Source organism: Pipistrellus kuhlii, unplaced genomic scaffold (genome assembly GCF_014108245.1).
Source record: "Pipistrellus kuhlii isolate mPipKuh1 unplaced genomic scaffold, mPipKuh1.p scaffold_m20_p_13, whole genome shotgun sequence".
In the NCBI taxonomy this organism is placed as follows: domain Eukaryota; kingdom Metazoa; phylum Chordata; class Mammalia; order Chiroptera; family Vespertilionidae; genus Pipistrellus; species Pipistrellus kuhlii.
The window spans coordinates 31,049,143-31,069,205 of NW_023425438.1; the positions used below are offsets into that span (position 1 = coordinate 31,049,143).

Here is a 20,063-nt window from a genome sequence, read left to right on the forward strand (position 1 = left end):
GGGCAGCCTGAACTACAGTTCCCAGAGGGCGCCGCGGTCGGGAGCGGAGCCTTTTCTCTCGTCTCTCTTTCACGGCGCTCGCTCTATCCCTGTTCGGCCGCGCCGTAGAGGTGACCTGACTCCCCACGTCTCATTGTGCGGGGGCTGAGATCGTGCAGGCGCTGAAATTGTCCGTGCAGTCTCCAATCATGGTGAGTGTGGGCCCCTGGATTTTGCTTTCGTTCCCTTATGCGGGGGGATTCTTGCGCTTGAAGGACTTTTGGGGGATGGCTGTGCAAAGCACTGTCCTTCGCGCCCTTTGGAAAACCCCGACTCATGTTCTGGGCGCTGTCGCAGTGACCCAGGCATTGGGAAGGGGTGGATTTCCAGCCGGGGCGGGGGCGGCGGGGGTCTTGGAAAGGACACCAGAGAAATCGCTGCCCTTGGGAAGCTTGCGATCTCAGTCCTGCTGCATGGCGGGGGTGCAGAAACATGAAGCTGTGGATGGATTGTTTCCAAGCAAGAAATGGGGTTTCATACTGGGAGGGGGTGGGAAGGGCTTCCTAACCTTTTTTTTTTTTTTTTTTCTTCTACTCATGCCCACAGTGTTTTTAAGGGCATTTGTCACCAAGCCCTTGAAAGCCGAAGGCCCTCGACTGTAAAGATAGCGTTTACCTAGTGCTCCAGATTATGGTCTATAAAACGGGAGACGAGTTTCAGCCATTTCTAATTTAATGCCATTTAAAACCTGCTCAATTATCCTTTGTAATACTGGGACGTGCTGCCGTGACAGCATCAGTAGCCAAATAACTGGCTGCAGATATGCTTTACTGATCTGCATGTTGGGAAATCTAGAGCTACTACTTTTAAATGTTACACAACTTAACCATCTTGTCATGAAGATCTTGTCTCTGCTGAAAGGAGAAGGGGGGGAATGGTGAGAGAACTCTGACGTAGTAATGATCTGCCCGACGTTTGAAGGTGACATTTGACATCACACTGAAAAATTGTTTCAGTGCTTGTATTTAGAGTTGAGGCTGTTTTTTCTCCGTTATCTCAAAATAATTGAAATTGGTGGGGAGTGTGGGAAAATATTTGAATGGATTGAAAATTTTCCAGAACATGAAAATGCTATTGATAGACCAAGTTGAAAAGCAGGGACAGCTACTAATTCTCAGTTAAACCTAGATTTCTTATTTCATCAAGTAACATAATAGTCATTTAAATAATGGTTCAGTGGTTCTGACCTAATCTTGGCAAGAAATCAGAGAACTTCAGGCTTTGTAATTTTAAAATTGATGGGGCCTTTAAAAGATCATTTTGACAAATCTCCCCACTTCGGGTCTTAAAATTGAGTTTATTGAACCCCAAAGAGAATGTGACTTGCTCAAGGTCACACAACAGTTTGCCTTCAAGGGTCTCACACTCTTTCCACTTTACCATATTGTGTCATACAGATATTTATCAAGTCATTCTGAAACTTGTTTTTAGTAGCTGAGGGTCTAGAATCAGGGGTCTTCAAACTACGGCCCGCGGGCCACATGCGGCCCGCAGAGGAGTCTGATCTGGCCCGCCAGGTTTTTTGGGCAGTGAGCGCAGCCGAGGTGTTACAGTAGGAATTAGTAGTTCATATAGTCCGGCCCTCCAGCTCTCTGAGGGACCGTGATCTGGCCCCCACTTTAAAAAGTTTGAGGACCCCTGGAAGGTGCAAGCTCATGCTGCAAATATAAACTAAAGTATGTTATCAGCATTTATATTACCTGAGAGCTTTATTCCTTGCGATTCAGAATGTTGGAACTCTGGAAGGGAATTCGGAGGTTATTTCTCTAATCTTAAAATATAGCCTGGTGAGGTCAAATGACTTTCCCAAGGTCACCGAGAGATCCTGAGCCCCGTTCTTGTGTGGATTTGCTATGCAGTAGATCAAGCCAGCCTCACCCCTGGAAGGTCACTGAGCACCAGATAACACACAGACCTTGATGACCAGTCCTCCTATCCATTTGCCAAAATTGACAGCAAATTCTCACATGACTGGAAATCGCCTTTCCTTTGCAGGAGAGTGTATGAACAATCACTGAGCTAGAAAACAGCCATCTTCTGGAAGCTATTCAAAGCAAAAAATATTTTTTAAAGAGAGAATTTTTTGCTTGCGTTCCTCCGTTCCGAAAGGAGTGACAGTAAGAATAAACTCTATGAAGAAATCGGAATGATACTGTTTATCCTTTATGGTACGGAAATATCAATATATATAAATTAGAAAGCAAAAGAGGAATACATGGGTCTTTCCGTAGAATGACAGAAGGAACACTTAAATTCAAGCTTTACAACTGAGACTTGAACACGTGTAGACAGACAGAGCCTGCATCTGTAAGAAGGTCATTAGTGCCCTGCCAAGAGCAAAGACATTTCTTCTTTGGATCTTGGCAGACTGCCCAGATATCTAAGCAAAGAATAGTAACCTGCCTTCCAGCTGTAACCTTGTGAAAAGTCAGCAGGAATCTCCCACCCTCCTGCTTTCAATGGCAATGTTCCGAAGAGCAGAGAGAACCAAATGTGCAGTTTGTTCTTTTCCTTTTGATCATCAAACATTCAGACACTAACTAGGCTTCCTGCTGTTCTTAACAGGATGGAATTACCTACCTGTGAAATAATTTGCTCAGAGATACAGAAGAAGGGAACTGCTGAGTTAGAATTACTAGCTGTTCATTAGTTGGCCACAGAGCCTTCACTAAGGACTCTGATGCTGTGAACACATCTTTATAATAACTAAAATCAATACCTAAAATTGATTGCATCATTCTGTTATAACCATCTGCCAGACTTTCTGGGAGATTAAGCTTTACAGATAGTAATATTCACTTTCCCCTCATTTCTTATCCCAATTTGCTTTGCAATGAACTAGCATGTGTTTATAGTTTTCTTAATCCTTATTTTCATTCCGTCAAAAAATATTTGCTGAGCGCTTTATGGACTGCAAATTTGAGTCCCAGGTGGAATGCTGTCAGTTCACATTCTGAAATGGACTGGTGTGGGGGTGGGGCTGGTACACAGTCTAGTAGAAAATAACAGTCATGTAAATGGGAAACCACGGCTGTAAGAATCCTTAAAGGAAAATTCTGTGGTGACAGAAACCTATAATTTCAGTTCTTGCTACACACTGTTATTAATGCTTTGTATGTTAATTCTTAACCCTTACAACTACCTTATTTGTTAAGCAGCTGCTCTTACTATCTCTTACTAGGGAAACGGAATACAGAGAGGGTAAGTAACTTGCCAGAAACATAACGATACACCTAATGCACATGTGTCAAACACAAGGCCCGCGGGCCAAATCCATCCCGCCAGGCCTTGCAATGTGGCCCGCACCGCGCTGTCATCACTGCACTCCGCTGCGTTTCCATCACAATGACAGTTTATGACTGTTCAGTAAACCATTCGGCCCGCGATTTAGGCTGGATTTTAGATTTTGGCCCCTTCTCTGATTGAGTTCGACACCCCTAACCTAATGAGTTGTGGAGTCAGGATTTGCATCCAGAAGTCTGGTCTAAAGGCCATCTCTTTACTACAATCTACTGCCTCTAACCCTTTGGCCTAAAATAGTACCAGGTATATAATAGAGGTTCAGTGATGTATTGATTAATAAATGATGTGAGGAGAGTTCACCCATTGATTTATAAGACTATATATATCATTGGAACTAGTGACCTAAAATAATTTTGCTGACCCTACCAGGGACTATGGTGGTCACTAAGTTTCCAACTTTCTCAATGCTATATTCAAAGTATGTAGTAATAAATTTTCTTAAATACTTTTTTGAAGCATGTTAGGTTTGCTTCCAAACAATTATTTTATACTTCCAAGTTTTCGGTGATAATTTTACCAGATCCAGCTATTCCTTCAGTAATTGCATTCCAACTGTGTTCAAGGCATTGTTCTAGGTAGTTGGGATACAGCAATAAATAAAATAGACAAGGCCCCTGTCATTAAGGAGTTTGCATTCTAAAGAGGGAAGAGGAATAATTTCTATTCCCTTTTTCTCATCCACTCCAAGTGGAAAAGGGGAAATGACAAAATTAAAAACAGGTAAAGGCCATATTATAGAAAGTAACCATATACGATGTTCTTTATAAAACTAAAGTCTACTTGGGAACATAGATGTGTATTTGTATTAAAATTTGTTTATTTGGGGAATTATCGTATTCTATATTTAGAGAGATGGATGGAGAAGAGACACAGGAGGTCAGGGAGAAACCTCCATAGTTTTCTCCTTTTTTTCCATTCCCATCCTGGTCTCATGTTTGAGGAAGAAATTGCACTCACAGTCTGCTATGATCAGATTCATTTCTCTGCAACTGGGCACATATTTCCTGACCTTCAGAGGTTAGGGTTGGAAAGTTAGAAAGATTCTTCAAGGTGGTAGTCTCCTTCCATCCAAGAGGCATGTCTTCTCTGGAAGAGGGAATTCTATTATAAATATATATTTAAAAAAAGAAGAAGAAGAAGGAAAAAAATCAAATACTTCTAACCCAGTCAGTTCAGTAGGCCACTTCTCTCATACAATTAGCAATAGAGGCGTCACAGTAGACGTCCATATACCTGGCATTGTCAAAAGAATAGTCCACTTAATTAAACTTTCCACCTACTTAAACTTACCTATTGTTCCCAAACATGTTTGTTTAGCTCTTTTTAGTAGAACTAGTTCTCTTTTTAATTCTCTGAGCTTAACTTATTTTCATGATTTGGGATCATCACTTTGAATATTAGTTGTTTTTCACACATGTCCCTGTCTGGGGTCTGTTGAGATCTATAAAGCAACTTCTCTCTGTTGTAGCTGGTGTGCTCTTTGTACTTTTCTCCCTTCCTCCCTTTTAAAATTCATTTCCCTTTGGAATCAGGTTGTCAACTGTCACTACATGTCGTTGTTATAATTCAGATATTATTTTCTCAAAAAGTAAAGGCTTGTTTTTCCTCCACCAATTAGTTAAGTTGAATCATGATTAATAATTTTACTAAAACTTTAGGCTCATGGTGAATGGAAAATTTTAGCCACTGTCTCTCCTTTCCCTAGTGTAGAGATTCTGTTGAGTAGATGGGAGTGGGAAGTTATTTACGTAAGAGGATTTGTAAGGTTCTAATGGCTGCCAGGGTTTGTATCACCACATAATGCACTTCAGCATTGGTAGGCCTGTTTTTGTGGTAAAATGTCCTTTAAAAAATGGGTGAGATTACGTAAGTAAATCCAGAATAACAGTAAGAGTTAAATGATGTCACATAAACATGCAGCCAAAGAACACAGGTTCAAGAAGGTGCTTAGCTAATTTGTACACACTTATTTCCTGGGACAGGTCTGGGATAAGTTAGTTTTCTACTAATCCACACACAAAGAAACTGAAATTTTGCATTAACTTTTTAAGTTTATTGTTGTCTTATTATAGAGAAACTCCTGAATATCTTTAGGGTAAAATAGCACTTTTTAAAAAAATATATTTTTTATTGATTTTTCACAAAGAGGAAGAGAGAGGGATAGAGAGTTAGAAACATCGATGAGAGAGAAACATCAATCAGCTGCCTCCTGCAACCCCCCCACTGGGGATGTGCCCGCAACCAAGGAACATGCCCTTGACCAGAATTGAACCTGGGACCCTTCAGTCCGAAGGCCGACACTCCATCCATTGAGCCAAACCGGTTTTGGCAAATAGCACTTTTTAATAAGATGTTAATGGGTCTCTTTCATTACAGCCTGAACCCGTCAGAGTCCTTGTGACTGGAGCAGCTGGTCAGATCGCATATTCACTGCTGTACAGTATCGGAAATGGATCTGTCTTTGGTAAAGACCAGGTAGGGGCAACTGCCTATAAATCTTAAACTAAAAAGATTGTCAATAAAGCCCTGCATGTAGTGCAAAGAAAGTTTTAAATGGTGAAGGAATGGGTAATCCCAATTAATGTACTAGGCACACTGCTATGAATGTGTATTTATACATTCTAAAGTTCATTTATCCATTTTCTTCATCCGTGGATAGTGAATTCTTCCTTCATGGCAAATACTATACTTAGCTTTCCATGAATTCAAATCAGATCTACAGATATAGGTGCCACGTCACTTCAGGTTGATATTTCTTCCATGTATTTATGTATTCCATGCATCTCTCCTTTAAAATTCAGTTTTAGTGATTCCTCTTACAAAGTCTGTTAGCAACCATTGCTGGCTTTATAGCATTCCTTTTTCCAAAAGTAGCATCATGCTAGATACCTGACCTAAAATAATTATTACTAATTAGTGGAAATTATACACATATACATAACAAATAAGCAAAAAATTTTTAAAAGGTCTTTTTTTGTGACTAAGTGACAAAACCTACACTGACAGATACTGAACTTGCAATTTCTTTGACAGCCTATAATCCTTGTGCTGTTGGACATCACTCCCATGATGGGGGTCCTGGACGGTGTCCTCATGGAACTGCAAGACTGTGCCCTTCCCCTCCTGAAAGGTACGTCAGAGAGTGGAAGAGAGGGATTTTTTTAGTACTTTATGTCTTTCAAAAACTAGATTTCAGATTTTCGTTAACCTGTCAATTAGAAATTATTTCATAAACGTAGTTTGGTTTGGTTTCTAAAATTTCAACTACTTGGTAAGATGTATACCAAAAATAAGTAAGCATAATTATATACCAAGAATAAATAAGGGTAAAAGCGAGAAATAACCAGTGTAAAGTAAAGTACTTTTATCCACCATGCTTAAATATAACCCACTAGAGGCCCGATGCACCAAATTCATGCAAGAGTAGCCTTCCTCCCCAGCTTCACCCGGAAGGACATCCAACCTAATTACCATATTGTACTTTTTTTATTACAGCTTTTACTAACCAAGTATAGTGTTGCATAAGGGTTGTACACCTGAAATTGTCTACACTGTGTTGTTATTTAAAGTCTGTTTGAATGGAAATAGTAGCATCCTGTAATGGAAAACTTTTTTATGTCATCCAGACCCATTACTGCTATGTGGCTGGAAATGGGTTGATCCATCATATATAGATAGTCCCATCCCATCTGCATCATCTGATGAAATATAGTATAAATTGTTATAATCATCTACTGCATAATTTGAAAAAAATCCACCAGGGCTCTGATTAAGAGCCTTTGAGAATCATTGAACTATTACATAAATGTAAGACAGAAATCTTCAAGTTGATTGAAAGGTTTATTAAAATATTAGGTCAAGTCATAAATTAATTTGAATGTTTAGCTTTACCTTTATAATGATCTTTTTTTCTTTTGATGAGGATTTAATTAATAATACTCTTCTAAAAGTTTCCACAAAGCAAAATATATACCCAAGGAAGCCATATTCAGAATTCATGTATATGTTCAATAAACATTTACCAGAAAGGATACTGCCACCTAAATCATTAGGTTGCACAATTATGTAAGAGTACATTACCCTGCCCACGCTGTTCAGCTGGCTCCCTTTCTTTACCTGTTTCCAAATCGACTTCCTCTTTGCTTTTCCCCCTCTTATTTTCTCTGATGAGTTCCCTCTGCTCTCTCATGGGCCCAGGGTACAGCCAGCTGGTCCTTGCTCAACTGTGAGTATGACAGGAAGGGAGCGCTCAGCAAATAAAAATGTATGGCTGAGAAAAAGATGGATTTATTTTTCTTCAACTAGAGTTCATACATATACCTATTCGGGGGCTTTTAGCAGCCTGTCTGTGACAAGTGTTCACTAATCTAAAAATGTATGCTTAATCCTGGTTGTCTTAGTCCATTTGGGCTGTTTTAACAAAAGTACCATAGACTGAGAGGTTTATAAACAACAGAAACTTGTTTCTCACAGCTCTGGAGGCTGGGAAGCCAGAGTACAAAGAGCCAGCAGATTGGGTGTCTGATGAGAGCCCAATTCTTGGACCGTAGATGGCCATCTTCTCACCGCCCCGCATGGTGGAAGGGATGAGGCAGTGCTGTGGACACCAGTCCCATCCGTGACCTAATCACCTTCCAAAGGCCTCACCCTTAATGCCGTCATGAAGAGGGCTAGTTTCAACATAGTAGGAGTTTTGTGGAGGACACAAACATTCAGTCAATAACTCTAGGCATGACCTTTTAATTACTTTTAATTAAAGTAATTTTAACTTACAGATTAGGTGAATTCATTTCTTTGTGTGTGTGTGTGTTATCTGTGGTTATTAGCCTGAATAACAAATGTTGCCTTGAAAGTTATCATACTATACCTTTGTATCATAATTTTTGAAATTGAGATAATTATTGAAGTAGGAAAATAAAATAAATATATTGACATTTCTGCTGATATTATTATTGAATTCTAAATTGTCTTTCTTAGGCCCCTAAAACTTTTGATCAATGTGACTTGTAAAAGAAACATTTGCTACAAAGTTAATGAGTTACCAGATAGATTCATTATGAAAAAGAAAGCCTCAAACTTTGGTGTTTAAGTATTTGCATATTTATTGCCATGTTGTTCACAGATGTCATCGCCACGGATAAAGAAGAGGTTGCCTTCAAAGACCTGGATGTGGCTATTCTTGTGGGCTCCATGCCCAGAAGGGATGGCATGGAGAGGAAAGATTTACTCAAAGCTAATGTGAAAATCTTCAAATCCCAGGGTGCCGCCTTGGACAAATACGCCAAGAAGTCAGTTAAGGTGACCATGTAATAGCATTTGATAGGGCTTTTCATTCTTAGCATTTGAAGCTTCTGCTCTCAGCATTTAAGGTCAACAAAATGATTTGCTTCCCACCCCCAGTCTGTGCAATAGGCAGTAAATACAGAAACAGAGTTTTGCTTGATAAGCTCTCCCTTTCTGAGTTTTCCTCTGATGGTGTAGAAATCTATACTTAGAGTTGCTTGAAAATACTTTGCCTATTACTTGTAACTTTAAGATTTATTTGTAAACCCACAAGGCACAGAACTTTCTGGTGCCTTTTAACTGTGTGGGAATATTAGTTCAGTCATTTGGATTGAGTGTGATTGTAGAGGGAGGCGGCTGTAAGCTGCTTCTTAGCAGTAGGAGATGGTGGCTTCTGAATGCTCAGACTTTCTCAACTCAGTGATAGGCTTGTCAAGAGGAGTTGAGTCAGTATGACTTTCTGTTCTCTTTATGATCAAACATTTTAGTTTCTAAATTTGTCTTGTTATTACAAGAAAGCCTCCTTTTACCAAATAAATGTCAGTGAACGAGAACTTAGTTGTCACAGCAGAACGCTTGCTGGTTAGAGGTTTTGTTGATTTTGATATACTTCTTCTGTATCCTGACTTCAGAGAAAGGTAAGAGAAATTTATAGACATTTGAATGTTTGCTTTCTGTAGACTTTGTTTTAAATAAGTAACTTTCATTTTCTGTAATCAATAGCAGAAAATAATAGAGATGAGTTGAGTAGATATCCAAAGGTCTCTTAGTAAGAAATTACAAGGTTATTTGTTTTGTTTGTTTTTTTAATTTAATTTATTGGGGTGACATTGGTTCGTAAAATTATAAGGTTGTTTGGATTGCTAAAATCCAGGCTGCTTGGAATTGCAGTATTATTTGCACAGTACTCGCCCTTCAGCCAAGTGTGTTTTTTGGGGAAATACACACTGATATGGAATACTTAGGAGCATAAAGTATGTCTACAGCTTACTCTCAAGTGGGCCAAAAATAAAACACTAAGGGATGGGGGTGGGGTAAAGAGAGGGAGAGAAAATGGAGCAAATTAGAGAGTCTGGGTAAAGGAAATGTGGCATTTAGTCTCTTTAATATGCTTTCATCTTTTCTGTAAGTTTGATATTATTTCACAGTTTTGTTTTTTTAATATATATTTTTTTAATTTCAGAAAGGAAGGGAGAAGGAGAGAGAGAAACAAACATCGATGATAAGAATCATTGATCAACTGCCTCCTGCACACTCCCTATTGGGAATCAAGCTTGTAATCACATGCCCTGACCAGGAATCCAACCATGACCTCCTGGTTCATAGATCGATGCTCAACCACTGAGCCACACTAGCCAGGCCACCGTTTTCTAAAATGATCATTTCATTAGAGATTTTTAAAACTTAAAAGTCCATGTGTACATTTTCCTATACTATATTGTAGTTCATTGTATCCCATGTCTCCCTTATTGAAAAAAAGAGCCTAAAATGCTTTCTCCTACAGATTGATTCATTGGGTATAGAATGGATGGGACTTGGAAATCTGTATTTTGGCAAATATCTCCATTAATTCATAGGATTAGCAAGATTGAAAAACACTTTTCCTTCATAAAAATAAATCATTGTCCCAAAGTAAACTGCTTGAGTAGAATTTCTTTCTTGTACTACTTTTATAAGAAGGAAATTTTTATCAATAAATCAAACTCGGAGGTAGAGCCTTAGATTACTTTTTCTTTGTGGCAAGTAGATAAGTGCTGTCTGTTTTGGCACAAAACAGAACAGAAAGACCTGTACCTTAGATTTTGGACAGCAGCGCTACCTGAAAAGTGACTTATATATCTGATGGTGGTTTTATTAAAGAAATGTTTTCAGCAGTCACAGTGTATCCTAACAAGGGGGGGAGGAGTTTTTAGAAGGGAAGGTAGAAACCTGAAAGATGCTATACTGTTAACTACATATTTAGCTGGCACAAACTTGATACAAAGGCAACATTTTATACCTTTGTCAGTCATATGCTAAGACAGTTTAGTTAAGCGTTATATAGTTATATGGTTTGTAACTGCTCTGATGGGTTTTATCCTAGGTCATCGTGGTGGGAAACCCAGCCAATACCAACTGCCTGACTGCCTCTAAGTCAGCACCATCCATCCCCAAGGAGAACTTCAGTTGCTTGACTCGTTTGGATCATAACCGAGCTAAAGCTCAGGTAAGAATTATCGTCTCAGGAATTTTCAACATAATAAAACCCTTTTCACTCACTTTTTGTCCTTAATATTTTTTAAATATATTTTTATTAATTTCAGAGAGGAAGGGAGAGGGAAAGAAAGGACACGTCAGTGATGAGAGAGAATCATTAATCTGCGGCTTGTACACCCCCCACTGGGGAGCGAGCCTGCAGTCCAGGCACGGACCTTGACTGGGAATGCAGCCGTGACCTCCTGGTTCAGAGGTCGATGTTCACCCACTGAGCCACATCTGACCAGGCTTTTCTCTCACTTTTAAAGGCGATGACGCTTAGTTTGTGCTTTTTTGCTGTTTTTTATGAGTAGGAAGCTATTCTAATTTGTTAGGGAGTCTTTAAATCTGGTCTTATAAGTACCAGAGCTGAACTTCCTATTTAATTTTCTCAAGTATATCTCATTTGCTACCTATAATTAAATATGGTTGCTAATGTCCTCTTAAGATGGTTGGTTAAAAAGTATTCACTAGTCTAGATAATTTACATGATGGTACATAATTTAGGGGTTTGGATTTTTTTTGTCAAATATAAACAAGATTCTAAAATGAAAGACTTTAGCTTTATGTATTTGGTTGGTTCTACTTCCTTTTTCCCTACAACCAACCAGTCAAATTCAGACTTTTAATTGTTAAATTTGTATTCTCATTTTTAATCTTATGTCTTTTTAATATTCTGTATGTTTCCATAAAATTACCTACTTTTCACTACCTAGCTAAGTCTTAATTATCATATTTTCTTAGCCCTTACATTATGCCAAGGGGTCAGTAACCTGGGCATTAACCATAATTTTTTTAAAAATTAGAGGACATGCCAAGACCAGTTTGGCTCAGTGGATAGAGCGTCGGCCTGCGAACTGAAAGGTCCCGGGTTCGGTTCTGGTCAAGGGCATGTACCTTGGTTGCGAGCACATCCCCAGTAGGGGGTGTGCAGGAGGCAGCTGATCAACGTCCCTCTCTCATTGATGTTTCTAACTTTCTATCCCTCTCTGTAAAAAATCAATAGAATATATATATATTTTTTAAATTAGAGGACATGCCACTCATCTGTGCTGGTTTCCTGGGCTTTCCCAGATCTAGACGACCCTGGTGCCTAGAAGTCATGACACTAAGTTCTAGTTCTGGGACATACACTCTTTCTCTTCCCCAGTAATTTTCTGACCACCCCTCCTTATCCATAGGTGTATGAGTGTAGTCTTTTTTCTCCTAGAGAAGACAACTCTGTTTAGTTTCAAGAAAACTATTTTTACCAAAAAATTATGTGAGGTCTGCTGTATTCTGAGAATTGATCTTTCAGACCAGTGAAAGAGAAGATAATTTGCTAAACTTCTATTCTAGGCTGAATACTTTACATGTAATTTTCCATTTTATTCTTTTTAAAAAATTATATTGTTGAACGTATTAATAGGTGTTCCCTCTTTATCCCTCATGGGCCCCCCTCCACCCTGCTCCTACCCTCCCCCTCGCAACATTTAATTCTCATTGTAACCGTATGAAATATCCATTATTATCACTATTTTACAGATCAGAAACCTGAAGCCCAGGAAGGTTAGGGAACCTGCTTAAAGTCATAGAGCTAATAAATGATGCCACCTAGATTTGCCTGATCAAACCCTCATGTGTATTCTTACATAATGGGTTCAAGTGACCTACATCAACTTACTAGCTCTGTCATCTTGAGAGAGTATATTCAGACCATAAAATGGAATAATAATTGTATCGATCTCAAAGTAGTTATGCGGGTAAAATGAGATAAGAGCTAAGTTAAGCCCTTATAGTGGTGCCTGTCACATTGTAAAACTCCATGAAGGTTGGCTGCTATTATTACTATTAATTTTTAGTATTATTAAGAGGGATATATGCAAGAGTTGAGAAGAGCCATACCTCAGAAATATCTCCCTGAACATTCCAGTTAATTTAGAAGATTCTTAGGAAACAAACTTAAATTGCAAATAATTCCTGAGAAGAGTTAGGCTATGGGCTGGGTCTTTTTCCTTATTATTTAGCCAGAGTCTGGTGGCAGGGAAGGAATAGGAATTTGAATGACCGGAGGCAGGGGATTTGGGTGCTACGGAAACTAGCCCAGAAGAGTGGCATGGCCCCTAATTTGACTCCCAGAGGACATGTGCTGTTTCACAGTTAAGGAAAAGATATGGGTGTTGCCGTTGTAGATTCTGGATGGTTACTTAATTTTGTTGTAGGAAGGAGAACGGTAAAATGACACCACAACAAATCTCCCATCTCTGCTGTTTCTCCTGAGGCCTTTTTGGAGGCCGGCATTGGAAAATACTGCTTCCAGAGGCACTACAAAGTGACACTTTGTCCCGGTGCCTGAAACCATTTTCCTTGTGGGGGTGAAAGTCTGGATGAGGAAAGGGAAGAAGAAGCTGACTCATCAAACTTTAACTTTTGGCGTGTTCAGCATGCCAGTCTGGCACAGGGACAGCTTTTAGGAAGTATTTGAAGAAGCAGTTTCTTCTTTAATCCAGTGACAAATAACAAACCCAAAGAGGAATTTTTCTTACGTGAACGGTTGTTAGTCTTACATGGTTTGTTTTGGAATTCAGAGGACTTAGCTACCCAGCAGTTGTTTACCACCTGCAAAACTCCCTTGTGTATTTACATCCCAGAACTGCGTATGTGTCTGCTGACAAGGTACTCTGGCAGTGAAACCAGTTAGCTGGCATCAGGGGAAGGGAATTGTTAGGGCTGGAACATTAGTCAAACACTAACAGATCGGAGTGGCAGGCACAAAAGTGTCTAAGGGAGCAGGAAACTGCTGTCCTGCATACGTGCTAATTTAAACCAGCTCTGACATGAATGATATTCAGAATTTACATCTGCCTGGTGCCAAGTACTGGACTTTGCTGTCCTGACAGAAGTGGATTAGCTCAAGAGATCAAAAGAACAAGAGGAGGCAGGCAGGCAACAGAAGAAGTAAGAGGAGCCTCCTGTGGGGAGGAGAGGGCTAGAGGCAGTGTCTCCACTGTACTTCGGAGCAGCTGAAGCTGACATCCAACAGAATGTTCAGAGTGCTTGAGAATATACATCTTGGGTAACTCGCCCAGGTATAAATTTTCCTTTTCCTCTACAATGACAGCTAAATATAAATAGGGCAGTTCTTCCCAAGTCCTTTCAGATCCTGGCACACAGAGAAAATGGTACTATTTCACAATGCTACACACTCTACCCCAACCACTAAGCAGGTCAATAGCTGGGTACCCCAGAAACCAGCCATCCATCTAATTAGTGAAGATTGATATGATAGTTAAAACTTGCAGAACTCTAGATGAAGCAGGGTTTAGATCAGAAGTAATTTAAAAGGTAAAAAAAAAAAAAAAATCCATAAGAATTTTAAGTTAATTCTTAAAATTATCTATTCTAGGATTTAAGAAATCAGGCTCCTCCATCTAGGGGAGTAGCTTAGTATTAGAGCATTCCCCTAGGTTGCCAAGGTTGGGGCCGGATCCCCAGTCAGGGCACATACAGGAATCAACCAACGAGCCCGGCTAGAGTGCTCAGCTGGTTGGGTGGTCCTATGCACCAGAAGGTTGCAGGTCAGGGCACATACCTGGGTTTTGGGTTCATTCCCTGGTTGGGGTATGTATGGAAGGTAGCCAGTTGGTGTCTCTCTCTGCGCCCCTCCCCTCCTTCCTCCTTCCTCTCTGTCTATAAAATCAATCAACTAAAAAATATTTTTAAAGCCCTAGCTGGTCTGACTCAGTGGATAGAGCATTGGCCTACGGACTGAAGGCTCCCAGGTTCGATTCCGATCGAGGGCACATGCCTGGTTGGGGCTTGATCCCTAGAAGGGGGCGTGCAGGAGGCAGCCGATCAATGATTCATTGATGTTTTTATCTCTCCCTCTCCTATCCTCTCTGAAATCAATAAAAATAGATTTAAAAAAAAAACATTTTTTTTTAAGCAGTTTCAACTTACTTTAAGGGTCATAATGAAAGTAAAGACAATTTCTTAACTTAGTAAATTAGTGTGAGATGAGTCAAGTCATTGCAAACATTTTAGGTAAGGGCCTTTTTCATCCTTATTTTTTTGTTTGGTTAATTGTGTTGTTTTTATTGTTTGTTTTTTTTTAATTTTGGAATAATTATAGACTCAGAAGAAGTTACAAAAACAGTACAGAGAATCCCCTGGGCTCTGCTCAGTGGTGCCATCGGACATAGCTCTAGAGTAGGGGTGTCGAACTCAATCAGAGAAGGGGCCAAAATCTAAAATCCAGCCTAAATCGCGGGCCGAATGGTTTACTGAACAGTCATAAACTGTCATTGTGATGGAAACGCAGCGGAGTGCAGTGATGACAGCGCGGTGCGGGCCACATTGCAAGGCCTGGCGGGACGGATTTGGCCCGCGGGCCTTGTGTTTGACACATGTGCTCTAGAGCATCATCAAAGCAGGACATTGACGACACACATCACCGCTAACGAGTTACTCAGATTTCTGTATGCTTACCTTTTTGTATGTCTTTATGAATGGTTCTCTGACATTTAGTCATACATATAGATTACTATAAGTAATCACCATAGTCAAAACAGAACTGTCCCATCACCCGCAGAACTCCTAAAAACACAGAAAACCTCTTTATGCTGCTCCCTCTCCTTTGCTAAGCCGGACAATTATCTGTTCTCCATCTCTGTAACTGTGTCTGTTTGAGAATGTTACAAAAATGGAATCATGGGGCAAGTAATCTTTTGAGATTAGCTTTTATCCACTCAGTTTAATGCTTTTAATATCCATCCAAGTTGTATGTTCCACTCACACTTATTTTTCCGTTTACGCTATTTCTGTCATTGTGTGGAGGCTCCACAGTTTATCCTTCAAAGACTTTGGGGTTGTTTCCAGTCTGGGGCTATTACCATCCTTGTTTTTAAAATTTCTTTAAAATACGAGAGTGTTTTTCCTTTCTTATATGGTTAATGCTCAAAAGGAACTTCGATGCAGTGCTGCTTTTATTTAATATTCAAAAGCTATGGACTCTGACACAACTGTTTTTTTCTCTCCCATGATTATAATAAGGAAAGAAAAATCATCCCAGTCTCACCCTAACACATCAGCTTTTAAAAATTGTTTTTGAACGTTTCTTTCTGACTCATCATAAATTCTTCTAATTAGGAACAAATTATACATATAACTAACCATAATGTTTTTTCTGCATATTACCTTATCAGGTAAATAAAAAAGAATCAATTGGTTTTATTTTATTTTATTTAAATATTTCAAAACATAACTTTTAAATCCTTTCTATGGCCACTGTACTATATAATATAATTGATGTTTATGTAACCGCAAGGCCAACAGGATTCTAAAGTGTTTTCTGAACTTACAGCTAGAGATTGTTACATCTGTTATAATTTTAGCATTTTGTTATTTTAAACTCTTTCCTTCAGTTTCTTAGTCTGTAAAACCAAGGCAGTCAGACTTTGTTCATCTAAGTCCCTCTAACTCTAAAATTTTCATATTTAGGGATATTTGAAAATTAGTTCATTTATACATGGTATATAATAAAAATTTCACCCAAATAGAAACTTTCTAAATACCTGATTGCTCAGAAGTGTTAAAGCAAGTCTCTAAATAAGTAATAACAACAAAACCAGGGTCACATTTACATATTCAAGCAAGATTAACCTCTTGCTTTGTGTTTTATATTTGATAAACCCATTATACTAATAACCACAAACTGTGTGATGCTCTCTAAACAAACAGGTCACAGTTTGAAATGGAAAGCTTTGTCTAAGTAATGTATTTGTTTTCTATTTAACTAGATTGCTCTTAAACTTGGTGTGACTTCTGAGGATGTAAAGAATGTCATTATCTGGGGAAACCATTCCTCAACTCAGTATCCAGATGTCAACCATGCCAAGGTGAAACTGCAAGGAAAAGAAGTTGGTGTTTATGAAGCTCTGAAAAACGACAGCTGGCTCAAGGGAGACTTCATCACAGTAAGAAAAATCTGGGAGCTTGCCTAACAGCCCGGCCTAAAGAACTCTGAGAGACTCCACATGACTGGCCCGAGTGTTCGCCGGGGCTCGGGGAGGGAGGGACCCACGGAGGGCAGGTCTTCTGCAGCTGCCTATGACGGCACGCTTTGTCTTGGGGTCCTGCTACGCCAGTCACGATCCATTCTGATCTAATCTGTTGCATGGCAGCCAGCATTGATAGCCATCTGGTTATCTTTATACAGAGATCAAATTTTTGGTATGAAGTAAGGTAAACCCTGTGGAGATTTGTAATTTTTTCTAAAAACACTGGTACTTACAACTGCAATGGGTTAGGAAGGCCAGCATTGGGTAGGTGCCTGCTTTTGGAGGGGACATTAAGCTACGGTTGCAGTCTTTCACCCCAGGGTCAGTTTGGAAATGAGGAAAGTGCTGCTGTCATGATCAGGTAACACTGCCGTCTTTGCCCACCCCTCCCAGACTGTGCAGCAGCGCGGCGCCGCTGTCATCAAGGCTCGAAAACTGTCCAGTGCGATGTCTGCTGCGAAAGCCATCTGTGACCACATCAGGGACATCTGGTTCGGAACCCCAGAGGTGAGGACTCACTCCGTGGCTTGCACAGGCCTTCCTTTCACTTTCGTCCTCTGTGCTGTCATGTGAAAAGCACATAACCTTCGCAGTCAGGCAGGTTTCGTTCATACCCTGGCGTAGCTGTGCACTAGCTGAGGAACCCTGGGAAAGTTACCTAACCTCTCTGAGCTGCCTTGTCATCTCTGACATGGGCTGTGAGGGTTAAGTGAGAATATATTTCACCTCGCACACATGGTAAGGGAGGTATTTTTTTCATCTTAAAGCCTATATTGGTCATAGTTCCATCGTTTATGAAATGAGGATTTTGTTTCTTGGACTTACTTCACACAATGATTGGAAGAGTGGAATGAGATAATAACCAAGAAAGTTACCCTGTAGAAGTGCCTGGTGATGGTTCCTTACACGGTAATGAAGTTATGTATATAGTAAGAAGGTGTCGCCTGTTTTAATTTCATTAGTCCATGTGTCAGTTGGTTATGCAAACCAGTTCCTAAGCACCATGAGAATGTAAAAATCGTCGTTTCCTCAGGGAGAGTTCGTGTCCATGGGCATTATCTCTGACGGCAACTCCTACGGTGTCCCCGACGACCTGCTGTACTCGTTCCCTGTCACAATCAAGGTGAGGCGTTTGGAGGTTATTGCCCCCCGTCCCCTACTGGGAAAGCAATTGTATGTTTTTATTAATAATTAGAGGCCCAATGCACAAAATTCATGCATGGGTAGGATCCCTAGGCCTGGCCAGCGATCAGGGCTGATCTGTGGGGTGACTGTCCCACAGAGGGAGGTGACTGACAGCGGGGAGGGAGGGAGAAGCAAGTGGGCGGTGCCAGGACAGCCACTCACAGGCCCCGCCCTTCCCCGCCAATTGCCTCCCTCTGTGAGGTGACAATTAGAAAACTTTCTCAGCTTCAATGAAAAAGCACAACTTCAGATCAACAAAAGACTGAAATTAATCTGGAAAGCAAGATTCAACTCCTCCCACTAGACATACTATGCATACTATGTTATGTCCCTAATATTGGATACTTACAAGTACTATCTCCTAAATGAAGCAAAAGTTCTAAGTATTGTTGCCGTTTATTATGATTATAAAATCATTATTTTTTTTGTTTGCTAATCCTCATTTAAACAATTTTTTCCTACAGTCAATAAGTTTTAAAATCAAGTGTTGAATTTGTATCAAAATTATCTGTTCATTAAGATCTGGATTTGATTTGCTTCTTTAGAATCAGACTTTAAAACAGATACTCTCTAGATTGAAGTTCAAACTAAGCTGTTACTTGCTGAAGGATCAATTCCAGTGTCATTGTAAGTCTCTTATTTGCAATTATTTCCAAACAGAATAAGACATGGAAGATTGTTGAAGGTCTCCCTATTAATGACTTCTCACGTGAGAAGATGGATCTTACTGCAAAGGAACTGTCAGAAGAAAAAGAAACTGCTTTTGAATTTCTTTCCTCTGCCTGACTAAGCCATCAGATCGATGTTACTAGATACCCCAAAGCTGAAGAAGCTAAAAGTCGTCTTTGACTCTAGTACCAAGTAGTAATAATAATACTATACTTAAATCGCTTGTGAAAAACAGCACATATTAAAGATTGTGTGCTTCTCAGTGCAAATTTGTGACGGTTTATTATCATGGTGTTAGTGTCGCAGCATTCTAAATAAAATATATATACAAGTGAAGATGATTCAGACTCTAATTTTTAGCTAATATTTTGTTTCTATTCATTCAGAAAACAAATTTTAACAAATTCGCACGTTTCCTAGCTTGCCTATGGGGTGGTGATTTTTTTTTTAAGCCAGAGGAAGGCAGTAAAGATGGAAAATGGCACAAGGCAAGGCATCATTCTCTTACATTTCAATAGAATACGAAAGTCAATCTCTGATAATGAATCAATCTACTCCAGAATATATTTTTAAACTTTACCTTTTTAGCTAATTAAACACCAATTATATTTTTTAAAGCTTAAAAGTTAGTCATGCTTTGTGTATAATTTGATTTTAACATTAGTTGTCAAAGAGGTTGCAGATAATATTCTGTTAACAGTTTAATACCATTACGTAAAATTAGAAGAAGCATTTTTGTGATAGAAGAAAAAGGTAATAAGTCTTCCCTTGAGGTATTCCTCTAAAGCAGATAAGGAATCTTTTTATCTCATAACCAGTAACTGCCACAGGAATTTATGCTCGTGGGATTGTTCTCAAGCTAAGCTCATTACTCAAAACATAGTGAGTGCTGTTAAAAAAAATATATATATTTTATATATATATATATATATATATATATATATATATATATATATATATATATATATTTCCCCCCAAAATCCATGAGGACAAGAATTGTCCATCCTTTTGTCCTTGTATTGAACTTGTACATAATAGACAACACAAATCTCCCAGGGCTTAATATATAGTGCTGTGTGGGTGCTCAAAAAGTTGGTGGGATGTTATTTGAAATTACCTATATCTCATATTCCATATGTACAATAGAAAAAAAGAAGTGGAAAGTGCTTTTATAACTCCTATTAATTAGATGCATTAAAAAGAAAATTTCATACAGATTTACTTTAAAATTTTATATTCTCTCTCGGGTCCAAATACATTCTTCCACACTCTGCTTATGGGACTGGGACTCTGCCAGCATTTCTTTACCAG

At 39.3% G+C, this 20,063-nt stretch overlaps 1 protein-coding gene across 1 annotated transcript; it reads left to right on the forward strand.

The window, feature by feature from the left end:
• Positions 1-31: 31 nt before the first annotated feature.
• On the forward strand, positions 32-19,088 carry MDH1 (malate dehydrogenase 1). The gene is made up of 9 exons (XM_036435491.2): positions 32-191; positions 5,719-5,817; positions 6,376-6,472; positions 8,465-8,640; positions 10,709-10,831; positions 16,638-16,814; positions 17,292-17,405; positions 17,932-18,021; positions 18,744-19,088. The coding sequence occupies exons 1-9, from the start codon at positions 189-191 to the stop codon at positions 18,867-18,869; spliced, it is 1,005 nt and encodes a 334-aa protein (XP_036291384.1). The 5' UTR covers positions 32-188; the 3' UTR covers positions 18,870-19,088.
• The last annotated feature ends 975 nt before the right edge of the window (positions 19,089-20,063 follow it).